Source organism: Phoca vitulina, unplaced genomic scaffold (assembly GCF_004348235.1).
Source record: "Phoca vitulina isolate PV1807 unplaced genomic scaffold, GSC_HSeal_1.0 scaffold7, whole genome shotgun sequence".
In the NCBI taxonomy this organism is placed as follows: Eukaryota; Metazoa; Chordata; class Mammalia; order Carnivora; family Phocidae; genus Phoca; species Phoca vitulina.
Genome location: NW_022589710.1, coordinates 71,028,695 through 71,046,994, shown reverse-complemented (window position 1 = coordinate 71,046,994; position 18,300 = coordinate 71,028,695). Strand labels below are relative to the sequence as shown.

The 18,300-nt window shown below is 65.2% G+C and overlaps 1 protein-coding gene across 7 annotated transcripts in view; it reads right to left on the bottom strand.

Annotated features, from left to right (window-relative positions):
- Nucleotides 1-18,300, bottom strand: part of PACS2 (phosphofurin acidic cluster sorting protein 2) — a 59,228-nt gene that overhangs the window by 10,090 nt on the left and 30,838 nt on the right. For 5 of the 7 annotated variants that reach the window (XR_004299639.1, XR_004299640.1, XM_032406044.1 and 2 more), the window contains exons 2-18: nucleotides 16,841-16,928; nucleotides 13,961-14,050; nucleotides 12,665-12,790; nucleotides 11,135-11,297; nucleotides 10,541-10,614; nucleotides 10,242-10,322; nucleotides 8,989-9,048; nucleotides 6,690-6,847; nucleotides 4,878-4,968; nucleotides 4,490-4,561; nucleotides 3,790-3,932; nucleotides 2,711-2,843; nucleotides 2,328-2,432; nucleotides 1,924-2,030; nucleotides 1,538-1,692; nucleotides 1,086-1,196; nucleotides 659-767 (exon numbers count right to left, since the gene is read on the bottom strand). Coding sequence is in view for 5 of the 7 variants with exons in the window: in XM_032406044.1 (XP_032261935.1) it covers nucleotides 659-767; nucleotides 1,086-1,196; nucleotides 1,538-1,692; nucleotides 1,924-2,030; nucleotides 2,328-2,432; nucleotides 2,711-2,843; nucleotides 3,790-3,932; nucleotides 4,490-4,561; nucleotides 4,878-4,968; nucleotides 6,690-6,847; nucleotides 8,989-9,048; nucleotides 10,242-10,322; nucleotides 10,541-10,614; nucleotides 11,135-11,297; nucleotides 12,665-12,790; nucleotides 13,961-14,050; nucleotides 16,841-16,928 (1,866 nt within the window). In the remaining 2 variants the exon portion in view is untranslated. The remainder of the gene's footprint in view (nucleotides 1-658; nucleotides 768-1,085; nucleotides 1,197-1,537; nucleotides 1,693-1,923; nucleotides 2,031-2,327; nucleotides 2,433-2,710; nucleotides 2,844-3,789; nucleotides 3,933-4,489; nucleotides 4,562-4,877; nucleotides 4,969-6,689; nucleotides 6,848-8,988; nucleotides 9,049-10,241; nucleotides 10,323-10,540; nucleotides 10,615-11,134; nucleotides 11,298-12,664; nucleotides 12,791-13,960; nucleotides 14,051-16,840; nucleotides 16,929-18,300) is intronic. The other 2 variants (XM_032406045.1, XM_032406047.1) reach the window with 1 other exon arrangement.

Below are 18,300 nucleotides of genomic sequence, written 5' to 3'. Positions count from 1 at the left end.
CGCACAGCCGCTGCAGCTCGCCGACGCGTCAGCTGAATTTCCTACCCCCACGCCGGGAGAGCCGCGGAGCGTCCCGCGGACGGGAGCCCAGACACTTCGCAGAGTCGGCCCTTCGGCCCACCCTCCCTGCACTGGCCGTCCGCCCTTGCGGGCCGGCAGCCAGACCTCCGCCCGGCCTCGGTGGTGGCCCCCGCTCCTGCCCGCCGTCCTGCCCGGGGTCAGGGCGAGAACGTGTCTCCGGGCCCGGGAAGCCCAGGAGGTTGAAGGAGCCCAGGCCTGCGTTCCCGTGAGCAGGTCACCACTAGGACAGGGACGCATGGCAGTTGTTCCTTTAACCTTCATTATTAAAATTCCAACATACAAAATAGAGAAAGACCGACCAGTGTCTTCTCACCAACTCAGAGGAGGACCTGGGGCTGCCAGGCCCTCTCACGTCGTTCCCCCCAAGCCCAGCCTAGGTTCCGTCCCTTGGCCAACCAGGTCTGTCCCTGATGACCGTCCCAACGAGCCCCCCGGTGCTGCCCGAAGGCTCTGAGACCAGCAGCGGGCAGGGAGGCCCACGGAGGGCCGGCAGCTGGGGGCGGCCCGCGTCTGCGGCGTGGAGCTGGTGCCCCCGCCCTCCCGCACACCCCGCCCTGCCCAGGGCCCAGCGAGGTACCTCTTCTGCTTGTAGGTCAGCATGGCCTCTGCGATGGGCAGCTGGTGGGCACAGTTGGCGCCTGCGATGTACTGGGTGATCCTCGACACGATGTCCGGCGTGTCCTGCACTGCACGAGAAGGCCGGGCAGGGTCCGTGGGGTGCCACACTCCCCTCTCACCCCACACGGTGCCCCTAGGGCCGCCCAGCTCCCAGCCCGGGAGCAGTGGGAATGCTGGGGGCAGCTGAGGGCCCCCCCTGCCCTCGCGGCTCCTCCGGATCCCTGGGAGCCCTCGTCCGGGACCCCGTGGCCAGCCAGCTCTGAGGCCCACGGCAGCCAGTGGGGAGCACCCGGCTGAGGCCCCACTTCTGCTCCCGGAGGCGTGGCGGCTCCTGGAGGCAGGATGCGAGGGCAGCCCCCACCCGGCCAGCTGGCCCCAGGCCTCACCGGCGCTCTGGGCCTCCAGCTTGTTGAACAGGTCTCTCCAGGCCAGGTCCTGGAAGAAGTTGTTGTAGCGGTAGTCCACGGAGCCCAGGTACCTGGCCACGGGGTGGGAACCTGCGAGCCCAGGGGAGAGGGTCAGGCTGCAGGGCCCGCTCTGCGGGCCCTCGAAGCCCCTCCCTGCTCCTGGGGGCGGGGGTGCCGCTGCGGACCACAGAGGGTGCTGGGGTGCCAGGCAGCCCCTCCCCTGGGACCCGGCGCCTCCCAGTAACACGTCGTGCGAGCCACAGATGCGGAGCCACGTTCCATGGGATTTGATCGTTTACAAGGACTCGCGACCACCCTGCCCTGCTTCTGACAATGGCATCGAGTTAGCCCGACGACGGGGTGCGGGGCCCCAAGGGTGCCCAGCGCAGGGGTGAGCGCTCCATGCCGGCCCCCCCGCGAGAGCCTCTCACCCAGCGGGATGATGAGAAAGCGCATGTAGCCCAGCCAGTCAGGGGTCTTGTGGGACAGCTGCTCCACGAAGAGCCGCAGGACGGCGCTGAGGTAATGCTGCGCTCCCGCCACGGCGATCTTCACGGGGGTCGGCGGCTGCGAGTTACAGTTGCAGCTGTGGCCCCGGGGGCAGGACAGAGAGGGGACAGATGCCTCAGGGAGCCGCGCTTGCTGCCAGGTCCCCCCCGCTGCAGGGACCCCCCCACCGCCCAGATCCGGACGGAAGGCGGGCCATGGGGGGCCTGTGGGTGGGCACGTCTGCGGTCCACCACCGCCCCCGGACACAGCCCCAGGCGAGCCTGGGATGCAGGGACCCCGACGGACGCCCCGTGGCGGCTGGACTCACTATCTCTGTATTCTGGAGACGATGGTGCTGAAGGCCGCTTGGACGTCAGCGGCCGAGCACGTACACACCACGGGGAGCGTGTGCTTCTGCAGGACCTCCGACAGGAACTGGGCGAGGGCGCGGAGTGAGCCTCAGCGCTCCACGCCTCCCGTCAGCGCTGCACCTCCACGCCGCGCAACGCCAGGCGCGGGCTCTCCCCCCGCAGAGAGGACACCCCCGCTCCCGCCCACGGAGGGGACACCCCCCGCTCCCCCCGCAGACGGGACACCCCCCGCTCCCCCCCCGCGGAGGGGACACCCCTGCTCCTGCCCGCGGAGGGGACACCCCTGCTCCCGCCCATGGAGGGGACACCCCCCCACCCCACCCCACTCCCACTGCAGGGAGGACACCTGGCCCCTCCCCACCTGCCCCTGCCAGTCGGAGGTGTTGACGAGAATGATGTTTTCAGGGAGCTGGTCATCAGAGATGAGGATGTGGTTTAACTGGTCATACACGGTCTTCCTGGGGATCTGGAGACACAGGCCCATCCACACTGGTGGGAGGGGTGCAGCCCCTCACCTTCCAGCTGACCCCCACCCCCCAGCAGCCACCCAGCAGTGGGCAGGAGAGGCCGGCCCTGTTCTTGCTTAAGAACTCGGCTTTGCACTGGACAGGTCACTGGGCTTAAGACACCGTGGGACTGTCACAGCCCACAAGGTGGCCGGGCCGCCTCCCCCTTGAGCTGCCAGCACTGGGTCAGATCTGGGCAGCCGTGGCCTCTGCCCATGACCTGTCCTGGAGTGCGCACCTGCAGCTGGCTCCTCGTGTCCGGGCAGCGCTCATTGTCCAGACTGTTGGCCCGTTCGTTCTGCGGCCGCGCGGGCTGCCGCTCCTTCAGGGACGTGCTCCGGCCCCGGCGGCCGGCCTGCTTCCCCTCGGACCTGCCGGGGAGCAGCACAGGCTGGGGCAGGCCCACGTGCTCGCCGCCCCAGGGAAGGGGGCTGCTCAGCGGCGGGGCCGTGGTGGGTTCACGGAGGGTGGCAGGGCAGGTGGCAGGCAGTGTGGGCTCCTCTGGGGGCAAAGGGCTGACGTGGAGGCCACGCGCACACTGGGCACATGCGCTCTCCACGTGGACATAAGGCCTGATACGACACGGGAGTGCTGGCGGCACGGAACCACGGCCCCAGGAAGGGGGCTCCGCTGTCCCCCTGCAGAAGGCCCCAGCCCAGCGGGTCTCAGGGCAGGAACGCAGGTCCTGGGGGGTGTGGTAGTACGTGGCCACACGTGGCCGTACAGAGGGCGCTGGGAGTTCGGCCAGGTGCCCAAGGAAGGTGAAGACAAGACGGGCTGGGAGCACATCCCAGGGAGGGGCTCAGAGATGACCCCCAGACTGACCGAGACGGCAGTGGGGGCGGGTAAGAGACGCCGCGGGAGTGACCCCCACGGGGAAGCTGCCCAGGTCCTTGCCACCCAGACGCCCTCCTCTGTGATGCCCACCGTGAGGGGCAGGGTCCTGGCCCCACAGAGCTCCCGTGCTGGAGCCAGCACCACTGCCCGGGGCTGCTGCTGTGCTTGACCACACCGGACTCTGGGCCCAGCTGGGCACACTCCTCCCGCACCAGGGCTACGCTGGTCCATAAGGTGCCAGTGAACGGTGCCAGGGGCAGGAAAACGTGAGATGGGCAACCGGGGCCACACCTCAGCCCCAGAAGGCCTGCTGGCAGCTAGCTACAAACAGGGGTGTGTGGGGTCCCACGTGGACCTCTGGGGCAGGCCCCGAAATCTCTGTGCTCCTAAGTGAGTCTCATCCAGTCACGGGGCCCTGCCTGCCACACTGGCTCATGTGGGCAATGCCTGGCCGACAGCCTCCCCAGGGCATCCTGTCACCTGGTGGAGGGGATGACGAGGGACTCCGTCTTGGTGATCCGCCCGCTGGGCGGCAGCTTCTCGGTGAACACATCCAGAGCGGAGGTCTCCACCTCCGGGCTGTCCTCGGGCTGTGCGGGCTGCTCCCCGGGGGCGGGTGTGCTCTGAGATGCAGAGAAGGGGGCCCGATGGTAGGCACGTCCTGCGGGAGCCTCCCCTCGGGGGCCAGTCTCAGGCCCGAGGAGCCCCTGGTTTGGGTGGGGTGTAGGCTGGTTTCAGGCTGACAGCTCTCCGCATGCGGCACAGACGCCCCCGCGGGGGAGCCGAGCTGACCTCTGCTTCCAACCATGGGGCTCCCGGTCCTGGCCGCCAGGGGAGACCAGCACCAAGCCTCCCCCAAACCTCCCTAAAACCTGCCCTGCAGCCCAGGACACCTTCCTCGAGAACCCCCATGAGGGCAACAGGGGTCAACTATAGTGTTCACGGGGCCTGTGCTCAGCAAAGCAGGGGGACAGCCCCTGTCCTCCCAGAACTAGGGTGATTCCGGGGGACCCTGACCATCCCTCAGGGTGGGGGTGAACCCAGGGGCGCCCTCGTTGTGGTTCTGTGCACTGGTCCTGGGAGGTGTGAGCTCAGGACCCCCATGTCGAGGCCTGCCCTGAAGGCAGCGTGTAAGTGGGCTCTGTGCTGGACCCAATGCACGTGTCCCGCGCCTGCTCACGTGGGTCGTGTCCGAGACGCTGTCGCTTGGCTGCTTGCCTCCCAGGGCTCGAGTCTTCTCAGGCACGTCGGCCTGTGGACAAGATGGACATCAAGATGTGTTCAATGGTGGCACAAGGCTGGCTCACCTCCGGGCAGGGAGACCTGGGCTTGGGAGCAGCCGGGGATGACTGACCGGGGCTTTCTTAGACCGCAGGTGTAGGGTCACCCCAAGACAGGCATGTGGCATTGGGCAGGGGATTCCAGCCACATACAAACCCAGGAGCACAGTGTAACACCGAGTGTAAGTAACACTCTGAGCGACCCAGGGAGATGGGGAGATCAGGACGGCCCACCCCTGGCCTGAGGTCCCACCAGGAGGGAGGGGCTGCCGGGCCTGGCCTGCTCACGGGACTCGGAGGCTCCTTGTGGCTCCGGACACTGTGGATGCTCCCGATTTCCGTCTGCGAGCTGGAGTGTGACAGCCCTTCGAAGTAGGGCCTGGGTGTGGGGACGGAGAGAGGTCACGCTCCAGGACCCTCCCCACACCGAAGGGTCGGCACTGTGCTCGTGGCATCTGGCAGCCATGCAGGGCTGGGAACCATGGCCCAGGGGAGGATGCTGAGCACCACGCAAACTGCCGCCCTTCTCGGCCCCTCCACCGGCTTTGACGTCCACAGAAGACCTGCATCCCTGAAACCCACCACTCTTGGCCTTTACCCTGGCCAAGGCGGCCGGCGGCTCGGGTGGGCAGCTCCACCAGCAAAAGGCTGGGGAGCCTCAGGCCCACGGCCAGCTCGCAGCAACACAGGAACGTGCTCAAGGCTGCCACAAGTGCGCCATCAGCAGGACCCAGTGACCCCAGGCCAGCAGGCCAAACACCCTGCCCCCAGCAGACAGCCGGGAGGGGGCGGCGCTCAGACTCAGAGACTCAGAACACTGTTCAGGCTGAAATGGTGGGCGGGGCTCAGGCAGTCTGGTGATAGAGCCCCCCAGGGACAGGGAAAGGCGAGGGCAGGGCCAGGGCCGGAGGTGCCCAAGCCCCCCGGGACTGTGAGCACCAGCTGGCCCATGGCCGGCAGCCGAGGTGACCCCATGGACGACAGAAGCAGAGACCTGTTCCAGCTGAAGGCGGCAAAGCCCGAGGTGCCTCAACGGCCTTGTCAGTTCTGCCGGTGGGGGGGCCACAGGCAAGACACGGGGGGGGCTGAGCCTGTAAGTGGACCCCCCAAGCTGCATGTGCAGCGAAGGCCAGTGACTGACACCTAGACCAGAGCCCACGGACGCCACAGGCGTGCCCACACGGGACTGGCCACGTGGGGCGGCGGGAGGTCAGCAGCTGCACAGAAAGCCCACCCTCCCTGTGGGCATCTCTGTCCCACTGACTCATATCAAAGAGTTCAGGGGCGCATGGGTGGCTCGGTCGGATGAGCGTCGGCTCAGGTCATGATCCCAGGGTCCCAGGATCGAGCCCCACATAGGGCTCCCTGCTCAGCGGGAAGCCTGCTTCTCCCTCTGCCTCTGCCCCTGCCCCTCCCCCCATTCCTGCTAGTGCTCTCTCTCTGTCTCAAAAAAAAAAAAAACAACACAAAAAAGCATTAAAAGCAAAGCCAGAATGCCACAGATCTTCTGGATGCCAATATGGCCCCCACTTGGCAGCCACACGCTGTTCGGTCCCGTGGGTCAAGCCTCCCCCGACCCCAAGCCCGGGGCCTCCTGCCCTCTCCTGCCCCAGCCAGGCTGGCACCCGGCTCCTGGGGGACAGGGATGCTCTGCAGTCCCCAGCTCCCCGTGTCCCCAGTGCACAGAACCCCACAACCCCCCACCTGCTGGCTGCCTCCTGTGACAGATGCCGCGCTCGGCCCAGCCGAGACCCTGGGAAGACCGCCTTCCCCACCCGGAGTTCTCACCCCCCCACCTCTGACACCAGGACCTCTTGCAGGGACGACCCCAACACCTCCTAACCGGTCTCCTGTCTTCATGCTCCCAGTGGATTCCAGAGAGATCTTTCCAGAACGTAGCCGTGACCGTGTCACTTCCCTCCACAAACACCACAGACCTGGGCCGCCTGCTAGGATGCACGTCCACCCCCTCCTCCCCGACCCAGAGCCCGTGTCCCCAAGTGCACGATTCCCTGTGGCCCCTGCAACACGTGGGACGGCACGGGTGTGCCCGCTGGGGCCTGGGGCCAGGCGGCAGAGGGAGGTGGTGGGTGTGCTCACCTGAGCTTTGGTTTGGGGGTGCTGAGGACACTGTCATCGTCCTCCAGGTCCGGGCCACTGTCACTGGGGTTCTCCATGTCCAGCGTGTCATACAGAAGGTCCAGGTCCTCCTCTGCCTCAGGGACATGCTCTGCAGGGTCCTGCTCTGAATCCAGGACCTACAGGGAGGTCAGACGTGTGAGGGCTGGTCTGGGGGGTCCCCCTGGCAGGACAGACGGCAAGAAGGCACAGAGCCACCAAGCACCCTCTCTCCGGCATGTGCTACCAGCCCAGTTCTGCCAGACGCTGGGGTGACCTCTAGGACCTCCAGTCACCGGGTGCCGAGCACGGCACGGCCATTCTGCCCCTCGTGGCTCCTACTTCAACAGAGAAATGCACAGCAGGAGTGCAGGGCAGGGAGCCCACCTGGGACGGGTCCGCACCGCAGTCAGGGCTTGGGACGCCTCCCTCCCCAAGGCCTCCCCCCCACTGTTCCCCCCAACCCTGAGGTGACTTCCATCCCCACGCATGGGCCTCCTCCAGAACGTCACAGAAATGGTCACACAGGTGCAGCCCTCGGCATGGGGCTCCTCCCACTCAGGCGTGCCTATCAGGAGGCGTCCGCGCTGTTTGCCTCCAGTGACGTCCTCGCCACCACCCGCCTGCCCCTGCAAGTGGCCTGGGTCTGGCTGGCCACCAGCGGATGGACGCTCCAGGCTTTGCTGCCGCAGATGAAGCTCCTGGGACCGTCTGTCCCTCAGGCCTCATGTGGACATCCTGGATCTCACGGGGTGGGTACCAGGTACGGGACCGCTGGGGTGACTGCTGCTTAAGCGTGAAGTGGACACTTGGAGGAACTGCCAGGCTGTCTTCCGCAGCGGCCGCCCCGCGGGGCGTTCCTGTCAGCCCTGCAGGTCCGGCTGCTCCCCCCGACGTCGGCGCCCCCGAGGTCACGGCTGCCCTCTGTGGCCTCAGGAGGTCGCCCTGCGGCTTCTCAGGGGCTTGCTGGCTATCCAGGTCCCTCCTCAGAGAAAACCTCCAGTCCGAGCCTCTGACCAACTCTTGACCTGCACAATTGATTTCTCTCTGGATTGTCTCTTTATTTGGGCTTGTAAGGGTGCCTTCCACCTTGTGGGCACAGGTCCCTCCCGGGATCTATAATTTGCAAACACCGTCTACGTGACAGTTCATCCTCCTGATGGCTGTTGGGAGCACAGAGGCGTTTATGTTTTGATGTGGTCTGACTTACCGGTTTCCCTCCGGCGGCTCGTGCGTCCGGTGTCCTGTCTAAGCCACATGGCCCGGCCCCCAGGCGCCAAGATCACTCTCCTGAGCTTCATCGTGTAAGCGCTTACGTTTAGGTCTTTGATCCGTCTGGAGTTAATTCTGTACGTGGTGTGAGGTCCTTGTGCGTGGGGACACCTGGCTGTACTATCACCTTCTGCTGAAAAGCCAACTTTCCCCCATTGAGTGGTCTTGGTATCCTTGTTGGAAACTGACCACTAATCCCTCGCGTGGTCTTGATTACTGTACCTCTTAGAGAGTTGTGCAATTAGAAAGTGTGAGTCCTTCCACTTTGTCATTTTCCAAGACTTGTTTATTGCGGGTCCCTTGCATTTCCGTGCAGTGTGGGGACGAGCCGGTCTGCAGACAGGGATCCTACAGAAGCCGTGGACGGATCTGGGGGGACTGAGGCTGAGACGGGTCTGTTTCCAGCTCCAGCGTCTGAGGAGAGCTGCCGCCTGGCCGCCACCACGCCCGCAAGACCCTTCACGTGTGTGGACAAGCGGCCGTCACCTTCCGTGCAGCCACGACCACGTGCGGCGGTGACATGTGGACACTTACACGCCACCTCTCCCAGGTGATCCAGGACCTGTGGGCCAACTCTCTTACGCCCACGTTAAAAGGAAAACTGAGGTTTTTTTTGTGGTTATGAAAGGTATACAAACCCATCCCAGCAAATTTGGAGAGTGGAAAACAGCTAAAGGAAGGAAGCTGCAGGTCAGAGCGTGTCGATGGGGGGCTGTGTGTGCGGCGGCAGGGGCTCGCAGAAACTAACCGAGAACGGCCCCAAAATACCCTCGACTTAGAATGACACAAAACACAAAACGCATGGTCACACCCCCAAATGACATCCAGCCTCCCCTGGGTCTGTCCCCGGGGTTGTGACTGAAGACACGCGCTGGCGGCCTCGGCTCGGCCCTCGAGGTGCCCCGGGGGTGGGACGGTCAGTGGCAGAGCCAGGACGAGGCCCGAATGCCTCCAGAGCCCTGGTCTCACAGGACGCCACGGGCCTGGCAGTCCAGGCAGGGTCACTCACCTCATCTGACACTTTGAACCTCCGCAGCAACGCCACGACCTTCTGCTTGAAGTTTTGTTGCTGCAAGACAAGCAGGACAGAATCAGAACCCAAGGGGCCGGCTTCCCTTGGGAGGACGGGGCAGGCTCGGCGGGAGGGAGGCACGGTCCCCACGGCTCACGCGAGCCCGGCTCTCGGCAGCCCACAGCGCCAACCCCTTTGCAGGCATTTAACACCACAGCTTGGACTTGGGACCAGACCAGGGAGGAGCCGGAGGGGGGCGTGCGCCGTCCCTCCCTCCATGTGAGCAAGGCTGCCGGCCCTGCCCGAGGCACCAGCTCACCCCAGCGGGACTCAGGGCTGGGCACACAGTGGGCAGGCGGATGGCAAGGGTTCAGAGGGAGCCCAAGCTCCACCGTGCCCAGCGCTGCCCTGGGCCTCAGAGGCTGAGCTCTGGCCACTGAGTGAGGCAGCTGCCCCAGCCCCCCTCAAGGGGGTGACCCTATAAAGGACTCCCACACCCCCTCCACAGGCGTCAGGCCCCTGAGCCCGGAACCAGGCTCACACAGGTGCTGCCGCGCCCCACCCGCTGTACCGGGACCAGGCCCAGGCCTCCCAGCGTTGCCAGAGGAGGGGGCAGAGGTTTCTGGGGCTGAGCTTGTGCCCCAAGGGTTCCGGGGCCACCCACTGCGCAGCCCGGGCCTGGGGCCATGGCCCCGCACACAGGAGCGGCTTGGTCCTGGGACTGTCCGGGGCTCTGTGCCCAGTGGTGGGCGTTCTGTGACGGGCTAAGGCCTCCGCCTGGAGCTTTCCTCCTGGAGGAGAAGCGGGATGGCCAGAGCCCGGGGGCCACCGTGCCGGGTGGGCCCGACGCTGAGCAGAAACGAGGGGCTTGTCTGGGCACAGGCGGGAGGCAGATAGCCTCCCCAGCTCTGCTCGTGGAGCAGCCTGAGCAGGACGGCCGTTGTCCCACCTCCTCCCTGCCCTCTGGGCCAGGGGCTGCAGCCCAGGATGAGCACGAGGACCCCGCCGGTGAAGCTTCCCGGGTCGATGACCAGCACCTCGTAACCCACCCGCCAGCACAAGGCCGTGGGGTCTCCCTGCCTTCACGCCCCACAAAGAGGCTGGGCCTCAGGAGAAGCCAGCGGAGCCAGGCCACGGCGGGGGGGGGGGGGGGTCCCGGGACAGCCGCCTCCCATTCCGACGCCCAATCTGGGGCCCCAGCCCCCCAACCCCGCCCTTCCCCAGTGTTAGTAAAACCAGTTTCCACCGACCCTGGTCATGGATGCCGTTCTTACTATCGATCGCCGCTGCTTCTTGGGTTTCCCCACATCGAAGTCCTCCTCGTCCAAGTCCTGGGGAGACAAGCACAGGGGCTGGCAGAGGGCACCCCCAGAGCATCTGTGGGCATGCGGCAGGGCCCCGGGGCACATGCGGGGGGCCAGCTCCCAGCCTCCACCCCCCTCTCGGTGCCGCCCTCATGCCAGCAGCTCAGGGGTCCCTGGCCGTCCACACCCCGAGTGTCTGGGGGCCCACGCGGCCTCACGGTCCTGCGCACCGGGCCCCGGGTTACCTGCCCTTGTACGGCATCGTCACTGGCCTCCTGCTCAGAGGAGAAGCTCTCATACTCCTCCTCGGAGTAGTTATCTATGGAATGAGCAAACGGAAGGGGGAGCACCTCGAGGTTCCGACCGGTGTCCTGGCGATGAGGCGGCGGCCAGAGGATGGGCCCCTGGACCCGTGGGGAGCCATGCACAGCCCCCACAGGCAGACTTCGGGGAGGGGGCAGGCCCGTGCTTCCCGCTCCCACGGTGGCCCCTATGGACCTCAGGCGCTTCAGCCTGGATCTCGTGCCCAACTGGGTCCCCTGCATGCCCTCCCGCACCTCCGGGGGACAGCGGCCGCCATCGCGACGGTGCTGACAGCCACGCCAGGACCTGTGCCCAGACCCAGGAACGCACCGCCATCAAGCCCATGACCTCTTGCCTACCGCCGAGCTCGCACGCCTGCAGCCCAGGCTCCCAGAGCGCGCACAATGTTGCCTGTGCAGCGAGTGCACCCAGCCCCAGGGAAACCCGTAAACCCTCGTGGTCCCTCCCCAGCTTCCCAGACCCAGCGGGAAGGGGGCCAGGAGGCAGCCAAGCGGAGCCCCTGCAGCTGTACTCACCTGCGGACTTGGCCTTGGGCCCCGCCTGCATGGCGCTGTCCTCGTGGTCGATGGGCTGGCTGGACAGGGAGAAGATCCAGATCTCGGCCACCTTGACCGACGCCTCCTTAATGCTGCTGCAGAGGCTCAGCACCTGGCCGCCCTCGGAGGGGTGCTGCATCACCTGGGGGCAGGGCTCAGCTCTAGAAGGGGCCAAGGCGCAGGGCCAGCACCCGGCAGCACCCCTTCTGGGTGCACGGGAGCAGGGCCACGGGGCAGCAGGAGACGCGCCCGCGGGGCAGGAGGACACTGGCCGAGACTCTGGGGGCCGGCGCCAGGCTCCGCCACTGGGGACTGAAGGCTGTCGAGGAGGGGAGGGTCTGAGCCCGCCTGTCCAGGGGCTGCAGCGCGGAGCAGACTGTGTGTGAGGCTACGGCTCGGGGCCACCAAGCCCCGGGATCTGCGTCCAGGGACCCGTGTCCGTGGGGGACCAAGGAGGACCGGCCACCTGCACAGGCTGGGGGTCTTGTGTGGCAGAGCCGACACCCAGCAGGCCGGTGAGTCCTTGGAGCCATTCGGGTCGTGAGAGATTTCAAGCAGACCAGGGACAGGGACACACGCCCCTTCGCACCCCCTCACACCCTGGCTGGTGACAACTCCGAGGACGCCCCTGCAGGCCGGAGCCTCTGTATCCTACAAGCTGCCTTTGGGGTCATTTGACCAAATCCAAATTTGGGGATTTCATGGACCCGATTATTTTTAATTTGGGGAGCCTGATTAGGGGTGCCAACCCTTGAGGAGAGTACGAAAATGAAATTTTTGAGAAAGGTAACATCCGCGACTGCTACCATCTCAGAAACCAAATTAGGAAGGTCAGCACCCAGACACGCCCCCTGTGCCCGCGCATGTGCGGAGCTGGACAGGCAGGTGCACGGTCTTCCTCCTCACGCCCTCCACACCTGTGCCACCTGCCTGAAGGACGCTTGTCGGGAGTGTCAGGCAGGTAGGGTCTGAGGGGAAACAGGAGGCCTGCAGGCTTGACCAGGTGCCATGGCACGGGGGTCCTGGGCCAGAGGAGCGGGGCTGAGGGGTGTGGGGGGCAGCCCTGCCCTGCCCCAGGTGGGCACCAACACAGCTCCGTGTTCCTGAGCATCACAGGTGCCTGGACAGCCCTGAGCGCGACCCCGTGACGGGGAAGGCCCCGAAGCACAAAGGACACGAGGGGCCTCGGCTGCCAACCACAGCTCGGGACGGCAGGTCCTCCAAGACACGGTGGTGCCGGCTGGTCAGTTCTGTTTGCATGAAGGTCCCCTCCTCGCCTCACCAGGGAACTTCCTTACGCTCACATCCCGCGCCCCCACCCCACAGCAAGCACGTGCCGCCCGCCTAGGCAGCCCACGGGCCAGGGCCAGCGCCCACGGAAGGGGACGCGGGTGTCCCAGGAGGACGCACTCCCTGGGGGGGCACAGGACGGACCCACGCTGGGCAGAACCCACAGGCCGTCAGGTGAGGCCCGGCAGGGGGCCTCTGGCTGAGCGGGGACGCGCTCACCTCGGCCATGTTGATGGAGCCCGCCGCCAGTGTTTTGTAGCCCAAGATCGTTCGGTTTTTGTAGCGCTTTCTCCGCTGCAGCATGATCTGCAGCTTGTTGCCTTCTCTCTTCAGGAAGTGAGGGTACTGCAGAGAAGGGGTCATGGCTGCCGTCTGTCCCCGTGGCCACGCCAGCGCAGCACCGACGAGCCCGGAGGCTCGCTCCTCGCCGGGCCGCCGGGGGCCTCCGTCGGGGACATGGGAAAAGCCACTGCCAGCAGACGTGAGCAGCTGGCCTGGGCCTCCGGGTCATCAGCGGGGTCAGCCAGCGACCCTGCCCACGACGCGGACGGCAGGGGCGTGACCCCGAGGTGGCGCTAGTCCAGTGGCCCATCAGAGCGCCACGGGGGCTTCTGCGAGAGCAGGGCTCGTGTGCACCAACAGAGGCTCGCAAACGCGTCCCTTAACCTCACAGAAGCCGCACGCCTGTGCCCGGCTGGGCAGCGCTTTAAGACCGCAAACTGCACGTCTTGTAAGCCGCGCTCCGATAAAGCGGATCCCGCAAAAGAAAACTTCCACGCAGACCCCAGAAGCTCCCGCGGGGGACGCCAGAGCTGGGGTCACGTGCCCCCGCCCCGGGCACAGCCAGGCCGGGGCGGGGAGAAGCGGCGGGGCGGGAGGTGGGGTCCTCACGGGGAGACGAGATTTGAACCGGTGTGCGATGGGCCGACGCTAAGCCCAGTGTGTTACGCACGTCTGCGAATCTACACAGCACCCACCTTAAACAACCGTGCGAAGAGGAACGGAGGCAGGATGAGCGCCCTGCGGGTGGGTTGGGGCCAGCCTGCTCCCACCCACAGCCCTGGGCTCTGGAGGGTCCGTGGGGAGGAGGTTCTGTTTCATGCTGTGGGGCAAGCAGGGGGCACCTAACATACTTCAAAGGGGTCAGAACTCACAAAACTGAGGTCCCCTGTTCCTCCCCATCTTCTCTGAACACTGGAACCAAATGGCCTTTTTTCTTAGGTTTGTTTGTTTATTTATTTACTTATTTTAGTAATCTCTACACCCCATGTGGGGCAGGAACTCACCACCCCGAGATCAAGAGTCACACGCTCTCCCGACTGAGCCAGCCAGGCATCCCCAAAATGACCTTCTGAGAGTGAGCTTGGGCCTCACTACGTTCTTTAGCACAGGACCGGGAGGGAAAATGCGATCTAATAAAGCACACACGTCTTCTAACATTTAGGAGGACAGCACACTGAGGGAGAACATCCCTGCAAGGTGGGCCGCTGCCCCCTGCCCGCGTGCCAGGCCCACCTGCAGAGAGAAGGTCAGCGCCAGGTCGGTCTCCACTTGTCCGCTGGGGGGCAGCACAATCTCATGGGACCGCAGGATCCGTTTGGAGCCCTGGGACAGAACGAAACGGCTGTTCATTCACAAGGGGGCATCTCACAGTGAAACCCACTCCCCTCAAACTCTCACGGTGAAGAGCCACAGACCAGGCAGTGGGAGGCATAAGCTCACGGGATTCCCAAACGCACCCTTGGGGAGATTTGTCAAGAGCCTTAGAAATGTCCGCATCCTGTCACCCTCTAGTTCTCCCCTAGATGATCCAGATTACTCACTGCCACATTTAAAGTAACTACCAAAAATGCAGCAGTGGGGTGTGGGGATCACGGGACAATGCTGGGGTGTCACGGGACAATGCCAGGGTGTGGGGGGTCACAGGACAATGCTTGGGGTCACAGGGCAATGCTGGGGTGCGTGGGGGTCACAGGACAATGCCGGGGTGCGGGGGGTCATGGGACAATGCCAGGGTGTGGGGGGTCACAGGACAATGCTGGGGTCACAGGGCAATGATGGGGTGCAGGGGGGGTCACAGGACAATGCCAGGGTGCAGGGGGTCACGGAACAATGCCTGGAAGAACCGGTGTGCTAGATGCTAAGCATTTCTGAAAAAGTGGACCGGTGAGGGGTGATGGCCTCCCCAGAAAGCAAAACGTGGTACATGGGTGTAACAGGTGCTCTGTGTCAGCGACAGAGACGCGAAGTCGAGAAATACATCTGAGAACACACAGACAAACGTGCTGCATAATAATGACCCTTCACGTCACCAGGAAAAACTACTCTCTAAATAGTGAGTAACAAATCATTCGTATAAAACGTCCAGATCCTCACCTCAAATCCTATACCAAAATAAATCCCAAATGGATTAAAGATTTCCTCATAGTACTGTTTTAAAAACAGCTGTCCCCACATGCACGGAGCGGAGACTGAAGGCTGGGGGCAGGAAGCCACGGGACGGACACCATGTGGCTCTCCGCGAGCAGGGCACCGACAGCCGTTGGACTCAGAGCCACAAAGGCCAGCGGCCACCAGGGTGCGGGGCTGGGGGCTCGGGAGGCGTCCGACAAGATGAGGGTGCAGAGAAGAGGCTGAGGGCAGGGGGGGTGTGGGTCCAGGACAGAGACAGCACAGATGTGCGGGCTGACGGGGGCGACGGGCAGGGGTCCTGGGCACAGGTGCAGGGCTGGCTCCACTCGGGCATCCTGCGGCACCGCCCGGTGGACGCCCTCTGGGCCACATGGCACCCTGTGCGGGGTCTGGCCGTGGCCCCCAGGCCTCTTCCACACCAGATCCCTCAGGGGACCTGAGCTGACCGGCCTCTGCTGGGTGAAGGAGGGCAGCGAGCACAGGCGAGCAGGCCGGGGCTGGTGGGGAAGGCCGGCAGGCCCGCTCCGTCTGGGAGCTAAGATGCAGGGCCTCAGCTCAGAGGAGGGGCTGCTGAGGACAGAGGAGCGCAGCGTCTTGTGTCTCGTGTCTCGAGGAGAACGGGCGGAGGGAGACGGCCCGGCTGGGGGCTGACTCCTCCAGACTTGCCCTGCTCCCACCCATGCAGGGGCACAGCAGGTGGGTGGCAACTGACCCAAACAGAGGGCGACGCCCAGGGGGGGCCTGCAGGACGGGCCAGGCACCTGGGTGGATGCTGAGCTTGTGGGGGCACACGGGAACGGGCAGCCAGTGAGGGGGGCACCCGGGTCAGCTGGACAGGTGACGTGGGTCCCGGAGCCTGAGTCTTGGAGATGGTGGGGTCGGGGGCAGGGCTCCAGGAACGGGCCGGGGTGGGGGGCAGCCGTGTAAGAGGTCAATGGTGGCAGATTCAGGGGTCAGGGATGGGTGGGCTCCACCTTGCTCTGGAGCCCTCCCCGCGCGGAGCACAGCCCGGGCCCCGGGAAAGCCTGGCCCCCCGTGGGCACGTCCCTGTGGCACCGGCTCGCAGCCCCGCACGCCTGGCTTTGATGATAAGTTACAGCAGCATCTTCAGGGAGGAAAAGGGTTTCTCCATATCTTTACTTAAAAGATGGTGGCAACTGACGGAGAAACTAAAGACGGGCCTCAGGCCTCCTTGAACTCAGCCCTGAGCTCTCAGCCTGGAGAGAGCCTGGCTTGATGGCCCGGAGATGCGCAAGCCAGCGAGCCCTGGTGAGCCTGCCCTGAGAGCCCCAGGCTGGGCCCCTGGCACCCCCGCGGCCCGTGAACGTGGGCTCCAGAGCCTGGGGCTGAGGGTGGAGCAAGACCTCGGTCCCGAGGGGCTGACGGTCTGGGGTGCTGGCAGGCCAGACACTGCTCAGCTGTGGGGGCCATCGCAAGGACCCAGCCACACGTGGAGGAGCCGGTGCCCTGGGGGAGGGAGGGGCCGCGGGTCAGGCCCTCCTGAAACACTGCTATTTGTTCCAAGGCAGGAACCTGCAAGGCCCGCGAGCGTATGGGAGGAGACGTGCGCACGGCTGGGCCGGCGCTGGGTCAGCGGCCGGCGGAGAAGGGTGCACTGGGTGCGCACGGTGGGGGCAGGGAGGGTCTGCACCACAGTTCTGCTCTGCACAGGCCCATCTGCCAGTGACCCGCACACACTCCCTTCTCCCCACATTCCGAACACTGGGCTGCCTGCCCTTCATCGGACGGGACTGTGCCCTGGGTGTGCTGGGGGGCCCCGATCCTGCCAGAGCTTGAGGACCATCTTCCAGGTCACCCAGCCCGGGCAGAGGCTCCCCTGCGTGCCGGGGCAGAAGCAGGCTCCCTGGCCCCCTGCACAGGTGAGGGTCCAGCGGGGGGGTGGCTGTGCCCACTCGCACCCCTAGGCAGGCACGGGGCACCCTGCACTCACTGCCCCGGGACAGCAGCCGAGGGGACCCTCACCTGCATCTTGACAGCAATCACCACCGAGATGAGCTCCTTCTCCAGCTCCTTGAACACCACCAGCTTCTTCAAGGTCAGGCTGCACAACCTGAAGAGGGCAAAGGCCTGCTCAGTGTGGGCCACACCTTCCCACACCACCTCCAGCCCTAGGAAGGCCCCGCCCTCGGGAGCTCCAGCCTCAGACAAGGCCCTCACACCTCCTGGGGGCCCTCAGCTAGGCTCAGGGGCCCCTCAAGAGTCCCTGCGGTGGTGGATGCCACTCAGCATCCCCTTGCTCCAGAGGGCCCCAGAGGGTGGGTCTCCCACCTGTGGGGGAAGCTCAGTGCAGGTCTGTGGGAAGGCAGCCCAGACAAGGGCATGCAGACCAGGAGCTCCCAGGGACCAGGTGCCAGCTACCGAGCCCCACTCCCAGCTCCCAGAGCACAGGCCTCTGCAGGCCCCACCCCAGACCCCACCCCCTCACCTCCACCCTGTCCCCACACCAGTGTGGGGTCTCAGGCCCGGTCCCCACCTGCCCTGCCCCCCAGCTCCGCAGGGTCCCTGGAGACACCACCACCACCTCTGGTGGCCCCTCTGCACACACCTGCCCCCCCAGTGCCCATGTCCCCGAGCCCATGGTGAGCTTTCCCTGAACCCTCACACTGGGTTCACCACTCTGAGTGTGGGGTGGAGGCAGGGCGTGTGGGCCCTGCCTAGGGAAGGGGTCCTGTGTCCCCCATGGTCCTCCGGTCCTCCGGTCCTGGTCCTCCAGTGGGGAACCTCCCCCTCCTGCTGGGCCTGCCTTGCAATCCTGGCCTGCAGGACCGTTTAGCTGCACGAAGCTTTACCTTCCCGGAAGCAGCAGAACCACCCCACCAAGGAGCCCAGGCAGAGGCGCTCAGGGTGTGTGTGGGGTGCAACACCGAAATCAACTGGGACCGCTCTGCAGCTCCTTGAAGCCCTGGCTTATTTTCCCGCTCAGATGTCAGCCCGCTGTTCACGGGGACAGCGCTGGTCCACATGGCGGTAAGCGCACCACTTTCCGCTGCCCACCCACACAGCTTCAAGTGCCAAGACCAAGTCGCCAAACACCTGTGTTGGAGTCACACAGGTCCTATTTGGGAACTCCACACTCTCCATGCCCACCTACACCCCAAGCAGCAGGACAGATGCTGACGTGGTAGGGACAGCGGGAGTGGCCCATTTCCTGACCAGAGACTCTACACTTCTCTGTGTCTGCCTCAGAGGAAGCATGGGGACAGGGGCGCCAGAAGGAAGACCCCGGGCCCCCTCAACTCACATTTCTACATCCAGGCAGCAGGGAGTGACAGACTGAGGCCAGGGAGCTCAGGTCTGGATATAGGGCCTGGGTCTGGTCAACATGTGGCTTTGGAAAGTTTCACAGGCTCCGTGACCACCTGCCAGCCACCCATGGAACAGAGACACCCACCACCATCCTGGGCTTCGTATGGAGACCCCAC